Source organism: Corvus kubaryi, unplaced genomic scaffold (assembly GCF_017639235.1).
Source record: "Corvus kubaryi isolate FWS band 111438036 unplaced genomic scaffold, C.kubaryi_AGA036_p1.0 37308, whole genome shotgun sequence".
NCBI lineage: Eukaryota > Metazoa > Chordata > Aves > Passeriformes > Corvidae > Corvus > Corvus kubaryi.
Genome location: NW_024581096.1, coordinates 21540037 through 21556543, shown reverse-complemented (window position 1 = coordinate 21556543; position 16507 = coordinate 21540037). Strand labels below are relative to the sequence as shown.

Sequence of the window (16507 nt, the reverse complement as noted above, 5' to 3'; positions counted from 1 at the left end):
CCTTGTCCCCAGTCCCTCTGCAGCTCTCCTGGAGCCCCTTTAGGCCCTGCCAGGGGCTCTGAGCTCTCCCTGGAGCCTTCTCTTGTGCAGCTGAACACCCCCAGCTCTCCCAGCCTGTCAATAATGGATGCAATCTGCTTGTTATATTGAAGTACAACAGAATAAACATCAGTCCTACATGGTGTACACCCGTAACAGAATAGGTGGGCGTATTCAACCAGAGCTGTAAGGCCAAAATTTAAATCTAGCCCTGCCACGTGTACCTGGACAGCTCTTGATTCCCTCTCTGTTGCTCACCATACTTCCACCACACTCCGTTGCTCACTGTACCATATCACCACCACTTCACTGCCTTGTTCTGAGCCAAGAGGCCATGAAGCAGAAGGTGCCTGAGTCCAGCACAGGATGTAGGTGCTTAAACGCTGTTAAAAACCTGAGCTTTTGTGTCTGCTTTGTGCTACTGAGTGCACTGGAAAGAAATCTATTGACATCAGTGGGTTTTGGATTAGGCTCCCGCTGTGTTATTAAGTGAATTATTAATTATTAATAATAACATAACAGAAATCACATGTTGCCTTATTCAACCATTCAATTTTGCCTTATGTGGGGGTTTTTGAAAATGCAGTCGCCGAGTTTAAATACAAGTGTGGATTGATTGTTTAGCCTCCCTACTCATTGCCAAGGAGAGAGTATGCTTACATATGGGTGTCCAGTTTTAAATGAATATTGATTGACTGAAATTCATGCCGTCTGCTTCAGTTTAACTGTTTGGCAAAACTAGAGATGTCAATAAAACTGGATTGAATTTTGAATGGTATTAAAACTTTCTGGAGCCAAGGTAATCATGATGGAAAAAAGTAATAAAGGGCTGGAGACCTTACAAGTGTGGGGTTTTTCCTACTGCTGTGAAGCCCTCTGGGGCTAAAGGTGTTTAGTTCCAATGCTGAAAGACCAGCAGAGTTGCTAATGGCCTTTCAGTTCCTTTGGCAGCAGCAAATATAAATAGGCAAAGTAGATGCTCTAACTCCTCCCTTCCTAAAACTCGGCCAAAGGAGCACACTTATAGTGTTGCTTCAGTTAGTGAGGTTTGGAAAGCTGACACCTGTTCAAGCAAGAGGTGGTTGACTGCATATCCAGGAGATTGTCTCTGAGCTTGTCCCCGTGGGACTGGCACTCACATGTCCTGCTGCCCTGAGGGGGACACGTCTGCCTCATCTGCAGCAGAAGTGGCACTTAGCAGAGTGGGGACCAGAGAGCTTGGGAAGAGTGGGTTTGGTATGCAAGGGTGTGATGTAGTATATGGGGTTTATTTCCTGAGACAGGAATTCTTGGGGTAAAAGCACAGTGTGTGGTCCATGCACCTCTATTCTCACTGCATCCCAGTGCCCCAGTAACTTTTACTGCACTTTTCTGCTTATTTATAAAAACTATTAACCGGTTACCCACTTGTTACTGCACTTAGTGTGACTGGAGTTGGGTGGAATTAAGACATTGATCCTCCAAAATTGTTATCATATTTCTAAAGATTTTCTTGAGGATTTGTCCTATGGATTAATTCATATCCCTCAAATTTATTCATGTGCAGGTGTGGTTGCATAATCCAGCAGGGATCCAGGTATCAGAGATGCCTCCTTAAGCCCTACAATGATGAATTGTGGGCACTTATGTTTGTCCCGGGAAGAAGTTGGTAGGAAAAAAAGGAATCATTTTAAACTGAAAGAAAATAGGTTTAGATTGGGCATTGGGAGGAATTCCTGGCTGTGAGAGTGGTGGGGCCCTGGCACAGGGTGCCCAGAGCAGCTGTGGCTGCCCCTGGATCCCTGGCAGTGTCCAAGGCCAGGCCGGACGGGGCTTGGAGCAGCCTGGGATAGTGGAAGGTGTCCCTGCCCGTGGCAGGAGATGGGACTAGATGATTGTGAAGGCCCCATCTGATCCAAACCATTCTGGGATTCTATGAACTCATAAAGAGAGATAAAATCACTCGCGTGGCTCACACACAGCCATGAGTAGCAGCTGGTAGCAAAGGAAGGAATTGAACTGAGCTGTCCTGCAGGTCCAGTGTGCGCCCCAAGCCTGACCAAGGACTTCAACCATCCACCTCAGCTTGGGGCTGGAACTGTCAAAGAGACAAACCAGCAAGGTCAGGCTCAAAGGAAGGCACAGTGCTGTGCAAAAAGCAGCTGGGCTGCAGATGGGTTGTAGGTACCTCTTCAAAAACACCTCTCATGTCTTCTCTGTTGGTTTTTTTTCCTGGAAATTGGACTGTGACTTAATAGCATAGCACCAGGAAAGCTAGTCCATGATATCCTTATGTTTCTACTCCTGCAAAACTGGTGTCTGTGTTTATTACCTACCAATTAATTAACAAACATGAGCGAAAGCAGATAGGAAAGACTTTAATTTCTGAGCCAAACTAATTTGCAATGGTGCTCCTTTGAAATCAGTTATGTGCTTGCTTGATTTCTAAACATCAGCTCACCAAAGCGTGTTAGCATTGCTGTGAAATAAAAGTCCTTTTTTAAGGTATGTGATATAGGGACTTACAAGTTTATGCTAGGGACAAATCCTCGTAATTTTTTTTTCCCCTGGTGTCAAAATCAGCTGAAGATATTTTTAGGCCTCTTCTCAGTATTTTTCTGTTATGACGAGGTACACTCCTCTTGCAGAGATAGAAAATTCTGGTTTCTGAGCAGCATTTCACTATTTGAGGCTGAAAGGTGACCCTGAAGACAGAGGGGTTATCACAGATAAAGGGAAGCTGAACCATAGTTGAGGAACTGGAAAAGTAGGGAGGGCATGAGGAAAGGGAATTAAAGTGCTCCTGCCACTCGTCAAAACTCAGTAGCCCTTGAAACTTCTATGACACCAATGAAGTCCTGGGCTCTGGAAATGCCTAAATTATAATTGTGGGGATGGCAGCAACAAAAGAATTGGCAAGGTAGGAGTAGGGGTGACAAGGTGAGCTGATGTCAAGGCAGAAGCCAAGCCATCAGCTTGCCTGAGTGGTCCCATCCCCAGCAGGAGGTGGTGGGAGCATCAGGCAGAAAAATCACAGAATCATTTATGTTGGAAAAGATCTCCAAGCTCATTGAGTCAAACCATTCCCCCAGCATCGCCCAGCTCACCATTAATCCATGTTCCCAAGTGCCAACCACTCCAGGGATGGGGACTCCACCACTGTCCTGGGCAGCCTGTGGGGCTGGACAACCCTTTCCATTAAGAAATTTTCCCTAATATCCTATCTAAATCTCCCCTGGCACAACTTGAGGCCGTATCCTCACCTTTTGTATTAGGTGTAGGTGCCATAAAATTTGCTGCTGCCTGTTTTGAAAATCCCCTGTGTCCAATGTAAAGATTGACTCCATTGGGTCGTTGCTACGTTTTTAAATTTGACAAATCATTAGGAGCATTTTCCTTTGAATCATAGAATAGTTTGGCTTGAAAGAGACATTAAAGACCATCTTATTTCAGCCCCCTGCCATGGGCAGGGACACCTTCTACTAGACCAGGTTGCTCCAAGCCCCATCCAGCCTGGCCTTGAATTTTTCCAAAATGCATCCAAATTTATGAAAGGAATGGCTCAGAAGGCAGATTGATCTTATGGTGCACGAAATTAAAATTTGAATGTCAAAGAGGAAAGACTGGCAGCAATCTTCCATCCTGATGAGTCTGGAAATACCTGACTCAAACTATGAAGTTACTCCATAGTTTCTAAATTCTTGGGAATCTTTCATTCTATGCAGCTTTTCAGAGATGTTTTTAGCTATGATATTTGGTTATTTATTTATTTATTTTCTACTGCATTATGAAAAAGTGGGAATGAAGGCTAGGGTATGTTTGAGTTTTTAACTCAACTACATTTTATAAAATCTCTCTGAGATGCTGGTAGATGAATGATGTTCCCTAAACACATCCACACACACACAAGCATCCTTTCCAGGTGCATAAATTGAGGCTTGAAGAAGAGATCGTATTTTTCCAACTTAGGTATGTCAACTGAGAAATCCCAATCCAAAGGAGATTGATTTTCAGAAATGCCCAGTCTGGACAGATGAGCAGCACACCAGATTACTCACAGGGCACTCTTATTTGAGAGCTTATCTTTAAAACGTTGGTCTATAAATGGCTCTCTGCAAGGTCACGCCATAATTCATTGTACTAAGGACTAAAATTCCAGGTTTCTGGATGCACTCTGGCATAATCATGCTGCTATACTTTGCCCCACTGATATGGTTATTTGAACAGTTATTTAAGAGATTCTGTTGTGACAATCTGGCATGTTTGGCACAAGTATCTGCTTGGAGAAGACTGCTCCGACCTGGGGAATCTCACCTCAGAGGCACCAGGGAGCCACTCGTGATGTCCCTGCCCGTCTCAGAGGGGTTGGAAACAGATGATCTTTCAGGGCCTTTCCAAACCAAACCATTCTACGGTTCTTCGATATCAGTCATGAAATGCATCTTAGGGAGCTTTAACCCTTGAGTCCTACAGCCACTGGTTTCAGATGGAAAAAATAATTCCCTTGATTTTTAAAATAGCTGTTTAAAAAAAAAGCAGGTGCCTGGTATAGTTACCTTATGTGCTGAAGTAACAAATCATTTATTTGCCATTGAAATGGCTTTTTTTGGGAGGAGAGAATTGAGACCTTCCTGTGCCTGCTCTGGCTGCTCTCCTCAATTCACCAAGCACCATTAAAAGTGGAGTACAATTATCTCAGCAGCATTATAATGTTGTGATAACATATTGTTATCACAACCATATCACTTGTGCCTACAACATTTGCAAAGCTGATGACACTTCCTCGGCCAGTAGAAGGGGCTTTGCTCCTTGAAAGACAACCTTGCTTCTGTAAATTTGTCCTAGATTGCTGGGCCCTGAGTGGCTGTGGGTTTCGGGTTTGCCGTCCTATTTCAGCTGTGAAGGTGCAGCGCTGAGCTCTCTCCCAGCCAGCTGATCCTGCCGTTTCTTTAGCTCCCAGTTTAACTTCAATGGGAGTCCCAGGTGCACAGAGGAGAACCTTTAATGGATTAAACAAATAGAGCAAAGTCAAATAGAGCACACATCCATAATGTGCACGTCTGCATACACTTGTACTTGCATTTATACACACACAGGTACAGGGAGAGAGCAGACAGAAAAACAATTTAAAAAAAAACAAACAACTTTTGGGAAAGGTTTCCTTCATAAAGCTGAGCTCCATGCAGCAGCACAATTTATATATCTCTCATTTCTGCATCATTTCTGTGCCGTGGTCAAAGAGTATCAGAGGATACATTTCTGTTCTAAATTACATCTGGGTAAATCCAGAGGAATTCCCCTGAGCCACGTTTACCTCTAAGATTTTGCCTACGTGGGGACACTCAGGAAAATAACCCAAATTAGCTGAAGGTGAGAATTTAAAAGTGGATTAATTAAACTGCGTGAAACCCCTGTGAAGGTTGTTCTTATTCAGAATTCAGGTGGTCTTCGTTCAATTTAATTTAATTCACTTTGGAAATTAATTCAGATTAATTGTCCTAACAGTTTTTATGTACCTATTCTAGATTAACACTGGGGTAATAAAATGAATTGTAGCCCACTGGCTTCAAGATTATTTTTAGATTTATACCAGGAGGCTCTGGAGGAAGATTGTCCCCTGGGTGTCCAGAAGCCAGTGCTTTGCTGGTCAAGACAAAGGAGTGGAGGATGTTTCTGGAAATAGATAAGCAATATTCTTTTCTCTTTTGGGGCAATTGTTTAAAAGATCTGACAATAAAAAGAAGGTGACAATGGCAACACTGCAACAGGTTAAATATCACTGCTTTTGAGCCCTGAGTAGGGTGCCCACAGACTTGCCTTCCACTGGGGCCTGATCCTGCATGTATGATATTCCTTCTTGGTGGGAAAAAAAATTCTTTGACATCAAGAGGAACAATATTCAAATCTCCTAATTCCAGACAATCCGATTTTGCAAGCCTGGAGCCAAATGAAAATCAAGACTACGGCAGAGAGGGCCCGCGATGTGAAAAAGGAAAAACTGCTTTAAAGAGATAACTGCCCCCAATCTACTCTCCAAAGGAGACAACTCTTGTTAAGGGCTTCTTCTCGAGATGTCTGCCTAAAGGCTTCTTCAGAAGGGATTTAGTCATTTACAACTCAGATCTGGAGTTTGAAGCCCCTTTTTTACTGCATGGTAGCTCAGAGGTCCTGCTCCTGCCTCCTTCCACTGAGATGGAGCTGAGCTTGGGCAGCGGGGACAGCAGAGGTGACAAGTACCCGTGCTAGGCTAGGGACACTGCAAGAAGCCCAGCCAAGGAGAGAGGGGGAAAAAAAAAAAGATTTCTGAAGCTGTTTAGGATCAGATGAATTCCTGTGGTCAAGCAAACAAATGAAACCCCAAATAATAAACAACCCACCCGAACTTATTGCTGAAAGATTTTATGTGGTGGTGTGTGTGTTTCTCTGAAGCACCTGGCACCTGTGAAGCGGGATTAGGCCAAACCTGCTCCTGTCTGCTAAATACTTTTCCATATTCAGATTTTAAATGTCAAAGATAGCTAAAAATAAAGAAAGAAAAAGAAACTTTCAATCGATCTAGAAAAAATAAATGCTACCTCCAGCCTGCTGGAGCTGTGCTAAAATCATAACTACGCTCATAATGCAAACATTTAAAAAGCAGCGATTCTAATGGGATGGGATTTGGGAAAGGGTTGGGGGTGTACAGCCCGGACCACCTCAGAGCCGCCCCCCAGACTTTGCAATTTGAAGTGAAAATGTTTTAATCCTTAACGGGGCAGTAACTGCAGCGGGAAACCCTAAATCCCTGCTCCACCACTGTCGCCCTGGGGACATGCGGGACACTGCGGCTCGCCGCTCCTCGGCAGAAAAGCGAAGGGAAGGAAACACGGGCTCCCCCAAACCGTTTTGCTGCGGTGCCCCCGCAGCAGCCGCCACATCGAGCGGAGAGGAGCGGAGAGACGCGCAGGGTGCCGCGGAGCGGGGTGAGCCTCCCCGGGAGGGTAGGGAGAGCTTCAACACGGAAATTTTGGGGGGCAGCTCCCACCCCCACTCCCGGCGCCACACAGCGCCCCGGTGCCCAGGGTTCCCTCCAGCTCCTCGGGGCGGAGAGGCAAGACTCGGCCCTGTAAACCCCTGGGTTCACTCATCAAACCAAATTCGCTTCTTGGGCAAATTTGACCTGTTTCTTGGCCCAGATAGGTTTCAAACACTTTCTCTGTTATTTTATTATTTTTTTAAGACGGGGCACGGGGACTCCGCAGTCCCTAGAGCGTCCCTCCCCCTGCCCGTAAATTGGTCCGGCTTCTCCCGAGAGAAGAGGGACGGGGGGTACCGGGTAACCCCAGTACTACTTTCCTCCTCCCCAGCCCGACACCTTCGGGTTCCCTTCCCCTACGAGGGTGTCCCACAGCAGCTGGGACAACAGGTGATCTCCCTTTGGGGTCCAGGAGCCCCCTTTGCTGGGGGAGGACGGGCACACACCACTCTCCCGTCCTCGCATACCTTGGGATGTACACGGCGCGTAACCGCACAGACTTCGAAACTCCTCTCCTCGCAGCCAGCTAAAGGCTGTTCTCTTAATGAATTACTAATGAGTTAAAATTGGACAGCCGGCTTAATTAAAGCGTAGAGGCAATGTGTTTACCACATTGTAATTGAACTCATTAGGGCTCCGGCTTTGTGTTTTTAAGCAGCCACCTTGTTCCGCACGTCGAGTGATCTGCGGGAAGCGTTTTGCTGGGGACGGGGGCTCTGCGGGAGTGCGAAGGCTTGGAGGAGGTGGCAGTGCCCCCCCACCCCCCCCCCAATCTCCCTCAGGGTCTTCTGCTTGGGGGGACATCCTTCCCTCTGTCCCTCAAAGCACTCACAGTTTGGGGGGCCGGGGACTTGCCCGCGTTCCTTTTTGTGGGGGGAAAACAGGGAAGAGGCAAAGGAAATTTTGGGGAAAGAGGGGAAGTTTGGGGTGGGGGGAGCTTGGGGAAGCAGAGTCCGCCCCTGCAACAGGGTCCCTCTTGCCCCCCCTCCAGGCGGGGAGAATGTGGGGGGTGTCCTCCTCCCCTCCTCCGCAGCCGTCGGGGCGGACCCGCCCCGGGGTAGCGGCGGGGCGGGGGCGGCCGCGGTTCTCCCCCCAGCGAGGGGAGGGGGCCGGGGAAGGGGGCGGCTTCCCCGCACCGCTTGCAAGGCGCTGCCTGGCTGCTAGAAGGCGTCCGAGACCCGACCCACCCGCGGCACAGCCGCCGCGGCAGACGCGGGAGCCAAACTTACGCACCGCGGAGCTACCGCGGAGCGAGAGCGGCCCCGCGCCGGCCGCACCCCCGGAGAGCCCATGGAGCCCGGGTGTCCAGGTAAGCGTGGGGCTGGGGCGGGGTGGGGTGAGTGGGAACCTTTTGATTTGGGTGCATCCATCTCTTGCCGGAGCAAATAGCAATGTCGCTCTCTGTCGCGATAGGTCGCAGGGTCGTGCTGGCCGTCGCGGGGAGGGCAGCGGAAGGCGCTGTTCGCTGCCTGGTGGGAGAGCGCCGATGGGAGAGAGGAGCCCCCCGCAAGTTTGGGCAGCCGCGGAGGGAAGGGGCGATGGTTCGGAGCCGCGCCGCTCATCCCTTCCGGACGCGCGGCTCCTCGTTCCCGTGTCTCTTACACATATGTATATTTATATATATATATATAGTTTTTAATTTTCCTTACGAATCGTGAACTTTGGGCCAGGTGTGGAGATCGGAAGGGACGAGCGGGGCTGCCTGGCCCCAAGTCCAAAGTGGGGACCTCCCGGGCCCCTGGGGAGGAGAGCGCACGGAGATCTCGGCGCCCGCGCAGCGCTGCGCGTCCTGCCGGCACCGGGATGGCGTGGAGGTGTGTAGGTGTGTGCACAGTGCTGCGCCTCTGCCCCAGGCTGGTCGGCTTCTTCCCCCTGGAACGACCCTTCTTGCCCGGGAATGGGCTGATTTTGCGGGAGAAGTGGGAAGAGCGGCCACCACCAGCCTGTGAGAGGCGTCTCCTCTTAATCAACGGCTCCGATGTTTAAAATCCGGAGGAAATAATAAATATTTTAAATTATTATTAATTAGTATTTTTTTACTGGCGCCAACTCCAAAGCTTTGGGGGTCCGACAGCTGGAGCCGAAGCGGAGAGCCCTCGGGGAAACCCTTTTCCCCGCCCTCCAAGCTCTTCCTCAGTGTGTTGCCTGCTTGTTGCACAGCTCCTGCCCGTCGGCTGGCCCGAAACAGGAGCTCATCCCGATCTATACAACCCTTTGGAGACATCCATATGGACCTGGCTTTAGGGAAGTGTGCGTATAGTAAAATCCTGTACTATACAAATCACTTTTTTTTAATGATAATCTTAAAATCGTGGCAAGGGGTAAGGGAACGAGAGGTGTGTGGTGGTAAGGGAAGAGGAAAGAAGTTGCTTTTGGGTGTAGAGAGAGGGAAGGTGGCAAGCCAGACCCCGAAGTGGGAAATGGGAACTATCAAAGAGTGCAGAAGCATAAAAGCCAAACACTCCCAATCCCCACAGGTTGTTTATTCCTCGTAAAATACAACTCTGCATAGCAGGAAGTTACTGCAAACATTTATCAATAATGAATGAATCTCCTGTAATAAAATACACTCATAATTAGCTACAGTCAAGTACGTACATTACGCCAAGGCTTTTGCAACTTTTTGTTGAAAATCCGACTTCGATACTCCTCTTAAACAGCCTTTTAAGGAGGAAAAAATAAATAAATAAAAACCAGGAGCAAACCACCACCTAGCATCTCTCCTCATTTTCTGCCGTTTCTGAAACTCAAACCGTAACTACTCCTGAAATATAACGGAAAAGTCTTCGGTGAATTCAGAAGAGTCATTAACATTCAGCTTTAAGTGAATGTTAACAGTAAATAAAGAAATCTCTTGATTGTAATAGTTGCAACAAAGCAATACTAAACCAGTGGGCGGTCATCAGTAATGATAAATGTATCATTATTACTGCGTGTTGGGGAGCAGGGTTTGGAAAGTACTTCAGACTTTTTAGTGGCAAGCTTGGTGGCAATTCGTTTCTTAGCCTGGGAAAAGGCGGGGGCGGGGAACGCCATATAATTTTATACACAATTTAGGTGAAAATAAATTTAAATCTGTATATTACATTTTTAATTTCAAGATAGTAATTAAAGCTGGTTCATTATATCTCCTCTGAAAGTCTCTGTGCTCATCTTAATTGCCTGTTTGTACAATCTGCTTTCTAAGACACCCAAGGTTACTGGGTTCTGAAAGACGCAAAATTGAATTATTTACTGACGTGATGACTCTTCGTCACGTTTCTCTCGGAAGTTTGGGATCGCTGCTCCCCATCACAGCCCAACTGGGGCCCTGCTTCGCCACCGTGGAAATTTGTTGCTCGTTTAAGTACTTCGGAGCACGCATGTTTCTGATGCAAGATGTTCAGAGCTCTTTATGCGTTTGAAGAAAAAAAAAATCAATAGCTGAGGTGGCTTTTTTTCGTTTGGGATCTTTTTTTTCCCCCTCTCCTAGTCCAGCATCCCCCCGGGGTGTTAATTCACGCACACCTAAACTTGCAGCTCTTTTCCTCCCTGCCACCTCAGGCAGAACAGAAATAACCACCCTCGTGTTTTTAAGAGCGGAATGGAGGGTTAGGGAGCACCCATCTCCTCCCGGGCTGCCAGTCCCTTCCCGTAGGATAAAATAAAATGATAAATCGCTTTTTTTTTTTTTTTTTTTTTTTTTTTTTTTTTTGGTGCTGTTTCTATTCGGGTGAGTGATGCTTGGGGGGGTTGGCGGGCAGCCTTCCCCCGGCGGGGGTATCCGCGCCTCCTGGCTAAGGTCTGTACCTCCGGCGAGGACTACCTCGGGTTTGGATCGCTCCGAGCATATTAAACTGAGAATTTAAGAGACTTCTATTAGACAAAAGGTGCCGTTCTCGGTTCCTTCCCTTCAGCCCGCGTGCTGGGTTTCAGCTACCAGTGGGGTAAAAAACTGTCTAAAAATGCCCCATCCCTGAACTCTCCCGGCGTCTTTCGAGAGCCAAGAGAAGATCCCGTTGAGTCGTTTACCCCGTACATTATTACGATTATAGAAGCATCTTTCCGAGCCATCCTTTTGCCACTGAAAAACTCCACGTAGAGATCTCTGCCCTTTTGTTGTGTCTAGCTGGGTTATTCAAGAGCAGAGACAAAAGCCCGAAGTGATGTGATCTAAATGAGCTCCGGGGTTTTCCAGATGGGACCACCTCTATTCCAAGTGCCCTTTCTGCTTAATATAACAAAGTGCGATTTAAAAAAAAAACAAAAAAAAAACAAAAAAAAAACCAAAAAAACCCCCAACAACTACTTAGATAAGAGCCTCGCTCTACACCAAGCAATACAAGCGAAATCGACACAAAAGTATTTTTAAACCCCCAAACTTTGCTGTCTAAATTTTGTTAGGAGAAGAGGTTTTATAACAATACCTTGTATGTCTGCTATTTACACGGCTGGAAGTTTCAATGGGATGTGGAAGGGTGGGAGGAGGGAATGGATTCGCGTTGGGGGTGGTTTTCTTTGTGGTTTTTTAAACGCACCAAGGTTATCTTCCTTCTCGTGGCCTCCCTGCTACAATATTTAAGCGCTCTGGAAGTAAATAAAGGCCATGAGGGTGTGTCGGGGTGGTTTAAACTTGTCCGCTTTTCCCCGCTGCTCCTTTCCACACGAAGAGATCCGCAGTGGGAGAATGAGCTGCTGTCGCCTCCCGCTCGGCCTCTCCGAGGCAGAATCGCGGTAGAGAAAGGAAGAGGGAAAAGGAGTCTGGACTCCTGTTTAGCCGTTCCAGGCTCCTGTGAGAAGTTTGTCCACCTTTTTCACTCCTCTCCTAGGAGGTGACTCCCAGCCAAATGGCAACAGCAAAGAACGAAATGAACGGGAGAAACTGGAGTCGGCATCAGGACAGGAGCCCAGATCTGCACCTACCCGTGAGGGGGAGTGTGGACACCCCTCCTCTAGTGGGGACTCCCTTCCGCCCCTCGTCGTGGTCCGAGTGGGTTCCATCCGGCCCGCGGAGACACCGATGGGGTTGGCGGCGGCCGGAGCAGCCCCGCCGGGCCTCGCCCGCCTGCGGACACCTGCGGGATCCTCCCGGCCGCTGTATGGGCCAGCCTTTCTCTGCCAAACCACCCCCGCCATGCCCGTGCTGAGGTCGTGCTACTCCATGAGATTTCCCAAAAGGGTTAAGTAAGAAAAAGTAGAGAACGGTGTATTCTTGTCCCGCTTCTTCACGGTGCTGGTGCGGGTCAGTCTCTGCCCCAAATTCGGTGGCCCTTGCACACTCCTCCCTCCGCGAGAACTGAGACACCCCGACCCGTGGGTTTCAGTTTTCCCTTTAAAGGGAATGGAGGAAGCCACTCAGTTTTTACAACGGAATTCAGGAGGGTGGACAGCACCCAGCAGGTGAGGGGGGGGGAAATAAAAAGGGAAAAAGCAGTTTAGTTTTACTTTTCGTTTCGTTCAGTCACTACAAAATGAAACGTAGTCGCGGGCTAGGCACGACCCTGTCCCGAACCTGAGTTTGCCGCCTCTCCCGGGCTGCGAGTCCGGTGAGTCAGCTCGCAAAAGGCGCTTTGCACAACCCTCTCATCCCTTTTGCCTCCTGCATCCGCTTTTCGTCCTCTTCCAACGCCGGGCTCAGAGCCTGGGGCCAAGTTGCCCTGCCCCGGTTCTCCCGGGAATGGTCAGAGAAAAGCCGCCGAATGACCACGAGAGAGGGGAGCGGTCTGTCCGGTGGCCGCTACGGGGATGCAGGCACTGAGCATCCTCAGGATCAAGCGGCTTCTCCCTAAAACCCCCCCGTCCCTCCTGGTGCCGACCTGGGAGCGAAGACAGGAGGGGAGATTTTCTCCGAGGCGTGGTAATAGATCATACAATGTGTGACACGGGTTTAACCAATAAAACAATTTGAATCAATTAGCTGACGGAGGAGAGTTTCGAAGTGTAAAATTCATGTCAGTCTGGCTAGGAAGCATTGATTAAAATGTCACCAATGTGAGGCTCATAGCCATTGCTCACACGGAAGCAGCAGGCTCCGTGCAGAAGAGGATCGGGAAAAAGCAGGAGGGAGGGGAAAGGGGGAAGTCTCCGTGTGACAGTTGCGACACGGGGGAGAGCAAGGTTTAATAAGAAGTGACAGCAGTAATAAGGAGAGGTGTGATATTACTATTATTATTATTATTATTACTACTACTACTATTATTACTATCAAAGTTAGCAAGAACCCGACCAATACCCGGACAGAGGGGAGAACGTGTGAGCTTTAAGAGTGGATGTCCCGGAAAAGGTCGGTGCAGAGATTCTCCTCTGGATCTGTGAAGCCCGAGAAAAAACAAACAAACAACCAAACAGACTAACTAAAAAAAAAAAAAAAAAAAAAAATCACCAAGTTCTCATAGCTAAATGTGCAGAAATACTAAGTACTGGTCATGTGCGTGCAGAGAAAAAGAGAGATGCAAATACTTTTTGTAAAAAGAAAATAAATCGGATATTAAGAAACGCCAGTTGTCTCCCCGGCTTAGCTAGGAATGAGTTTTTAATTTTCCCGGGTTTTAGCCGGTTTTCCGCAGTTTTCCTCGCTGGAAGGCAGCGGCGTTGAGCGGTATTAGCCTTCTACCTTGGGGGAGGGGGTAGGGTCGCACAGGGGGTTGCCCCGTCCTCTCCCCACGTTGCGCGGAGAGGCAGTTGGGACCCACAACCTTTCGGAGGTGATTCGTATAAAAAAATCTACATTTTCAGTTCACTCTATTCACCTAAAAAAAAAAAAAAAAAAAGGCAGACACCGCTACCGTGCTGCAGTCTGTTTGCTGGGTGTTTTTGTTTTCTTTTTTCCTTAACTGGGGGCATAAATCAACTGGGGAGAAGGGGGAGAAGTAAAAAAAAAACCAAGCAGAACATTTGCGCCGTGTTTGTCTTAGTGGGATCGAGAATCTGGGTCCGGGTGCTTCTGAAAGTGAATGACTCCGGTGTGTTTGGGAATGGCAGTGAGGACACAGAAGCTGTTCGTGCTCCTGAGGACATGGTTGTGGCGAGAAATCAAATTTTTCTCTCTTTCTCCTCCCCTACGCTGTAATTTCTCCAGATCCCTTAAAAAATACCGTTTCCGAAAAGACGCGGGGTACCTAACGAGAATATTCAGTTCCTCGGAAGCAATTTGTCTCAGACCCTGAAAGGGCGGAGGGAGGAGGGGAAGGTGAAAAAATAGGCAAAAAATGGCCAAAGCGCATTCCACCTTCCACCGTTCCGGCCTCTCGCCGGGACACCGCGCGCGGAGCAGGGCAGCGATCGGGGGGCGGGCGGCGGGAGGCCGGGCCCCGACGGGGCGCCCGCATCCCCTCCCGGTGCGGGGAGGGAGAGAGGCAGGAAGAGAGGGATGGGGGAGCCGCCCCCAGCCCCGCTCGCCACCCACCGTCTGGGAGGGGGACGTGCGGTGGGTCCGGCCCCGTCCGCCCCCCCGGGCCGCTGACGTCAGAGCGCCCACGGGGGCCGCCGCACCGGGGGCGGGGGGCTCTGTCCGGCCGCGCGGCTCCGCGGCGGCGGGCGCGGGGATGCGCTTCCCTCCCTCCCGGCGGCTGCTGGAGGAGGACGACGAGGAGGAAGGTCCGGCGGCGGCACGGCCGGAGCGCGGCCGCGGAGGTAACGGGCGCCGGGCGGGGAGGATGCCCGGGCAGCCGCGGGGAGCACGGAAACTTTGCGGGTTTTTCGCTCCTCTTCCGCGCTTTCCCCATCCCGGGGCGTGCGGAGAGGGGACACCCCCATCGGCCGCCGCGCACCGGGGCTGCCCGCGGAGGCTCCGCGTGGAGCGGCGGGGTTTCCAGGACGGGGAGACGGACACGCCGTCCCCGCTACGTGTTCGGGGTTCGAAGCGCCCGTGGTTCAGGGATTCTTCCAAACGGGGCCGGTTCGCTCGTGTACCGTCATCTCCACACCTGCGGGGGGATGCGCACGTCGGAGAACCTGGATGCGCGGGGGCGGACAGCTCCGGGGACACCCCCGGCGAGGACAGAGAAGGTTTGGGGGAGTCGGGGGTCGCTGAGCAAACGTCCCCTCGGGTAGCGCCTCCCCATGCCGGCAGACCGGAGGAGCGGGGGGGAGGACAGGGTGCGTGCGACAGGGACCCTCATCCCCGTGAGTGCTCGGCTGACGGCGTTGTTGTCTCTGTCCCCCTCCCCTCCCGCAGCTAGAGCAGAGCAGCCCCCCCGGCGCTGAGACGATGGCGACCAGCCCGCTGCCCGGCCCCACCGATATCTTGCTGCCGTCGCCGTCCAGCGCGTACCCGCCGGACCCCATGAGCCAGCCGAGGGCCGGCCACGCCGCCATGAAGCCCAACCAGGTGGGGCAGGTGATCCTCTACGGCATCCCGATCGTCTCCCTGGTCATCGACGGGCAGGAGCGGCTGTGTCTGGCACAGATCTCCAACACCCTCCTCAAAAACTTCAGCTACAACGAGATCCACAACCGGCGGGTGGCCCTGGGCATCACCTGCGTGCAGTGCACTCCGGTGCAGCTGGAGATCCTGCGGCGGGCCGGGGCCATGCCCATCTCCTCCCGCCGCTGCGGCATGATCACCAAGAGGGAGGCAGAACGGCTCTGCAAGTCCTTCTTGGGGGAGAACCGGCCCCCCAAATTGCCGGATAACTTCGCCTTCGACGTATCCCACGAGTGCGCCTGGGGATGCCGCGGGAGCTTCATCCCGGCCCGCTACAACAGCTCCCGGGCCAAGTGCATCAAGTGCAGCTACTGCAGCATGTACTTCTCGCCCAACAAGTTCATCTTCCACTCCCACCGCACCCCCGACGCCAAGTACACCCAGCCTGACGCCGCCAACTTCAACTCCTGGCGCCGCCACCTGAAGCTGACCGACAAGAGCCCCCAGGATGAGCTGGTCTTCGCCTGGGAGGATGTCAAGGCCATGTTCAACGGCGGCAGCCGCAAGCGCGCCCTGCCGCCCGCCCCGCCGGCCCCCGCCGCCGCCGCCCCCGCCGCCTGCCACCCGCTGGGCTCGGTGAAAGCGGCGGCGGTGGTGGGCGGCGGGCTGCTGAGCCCGCACCTCCTGGCCGCTCCGCCCGACCTGCACCAGAAGCGGCCGCGCTTTGAGGAGGACGAGGAGCTGCAGGAGGCGGTGGCGGCGGCGCACGGCGGCAAGAGCCCGCGGAGCTACCCCGTCATCCCGGTGCCCAGCAAGGGCTCCTTCGGCGGCATGCTCCAGAAGTTCCCCGGCTGCGGCGGGCTCTTTCCGCACCCCTACGGCTTCCCCGCCGCCGCCTTCGGGCTCTGCCACAAGAAGGAGGAGGGCGGCGGCGGCGATGCCCTCGGCGGGGCGGCCGCGCACAAGGCCGGCGGCGGGGCGGCGGCGGCGGGCGGCGGGCTCTCGGGGCTCTTCTGGCCGGGCAGGAAGGACGCCGCCTTCTACCCGCCCTTCTGCATGTTTTGGCCGCCGCGCACCCCGGGCGGGCTGCCGGTACCCACCTACCTGCAGCCGCCGCCGCAGCCCCCCCG

General features: G+C 51.5%; 1 protein-coding gene across 1 annotated transcript in view; it reads left to right on the top strand.

The window, feature by feature from the left end:
• Positions 1-8232: 8232 nt before the first annotated feature.
• SKOR2 (SKI family transcriptional corepressor 2) overlaps positions 8233-16507 on the top strand; it is a 34554-nt gene continuing 26279 nt past the window's right edge. The window contains exons 1-2 of the mRNA XM_042028909.1: positions 8233-8342; positions 15189-16507. Of these exons, the coding sequence (XP_041884843.1) occupies positions 15222-16507 (1286 nt within the window). The 5' untranslated portion in view covers positions 8233-8342; positions 15189-15221. The remainder of the gene's footprint in view (positions 8343-15188) is intronic.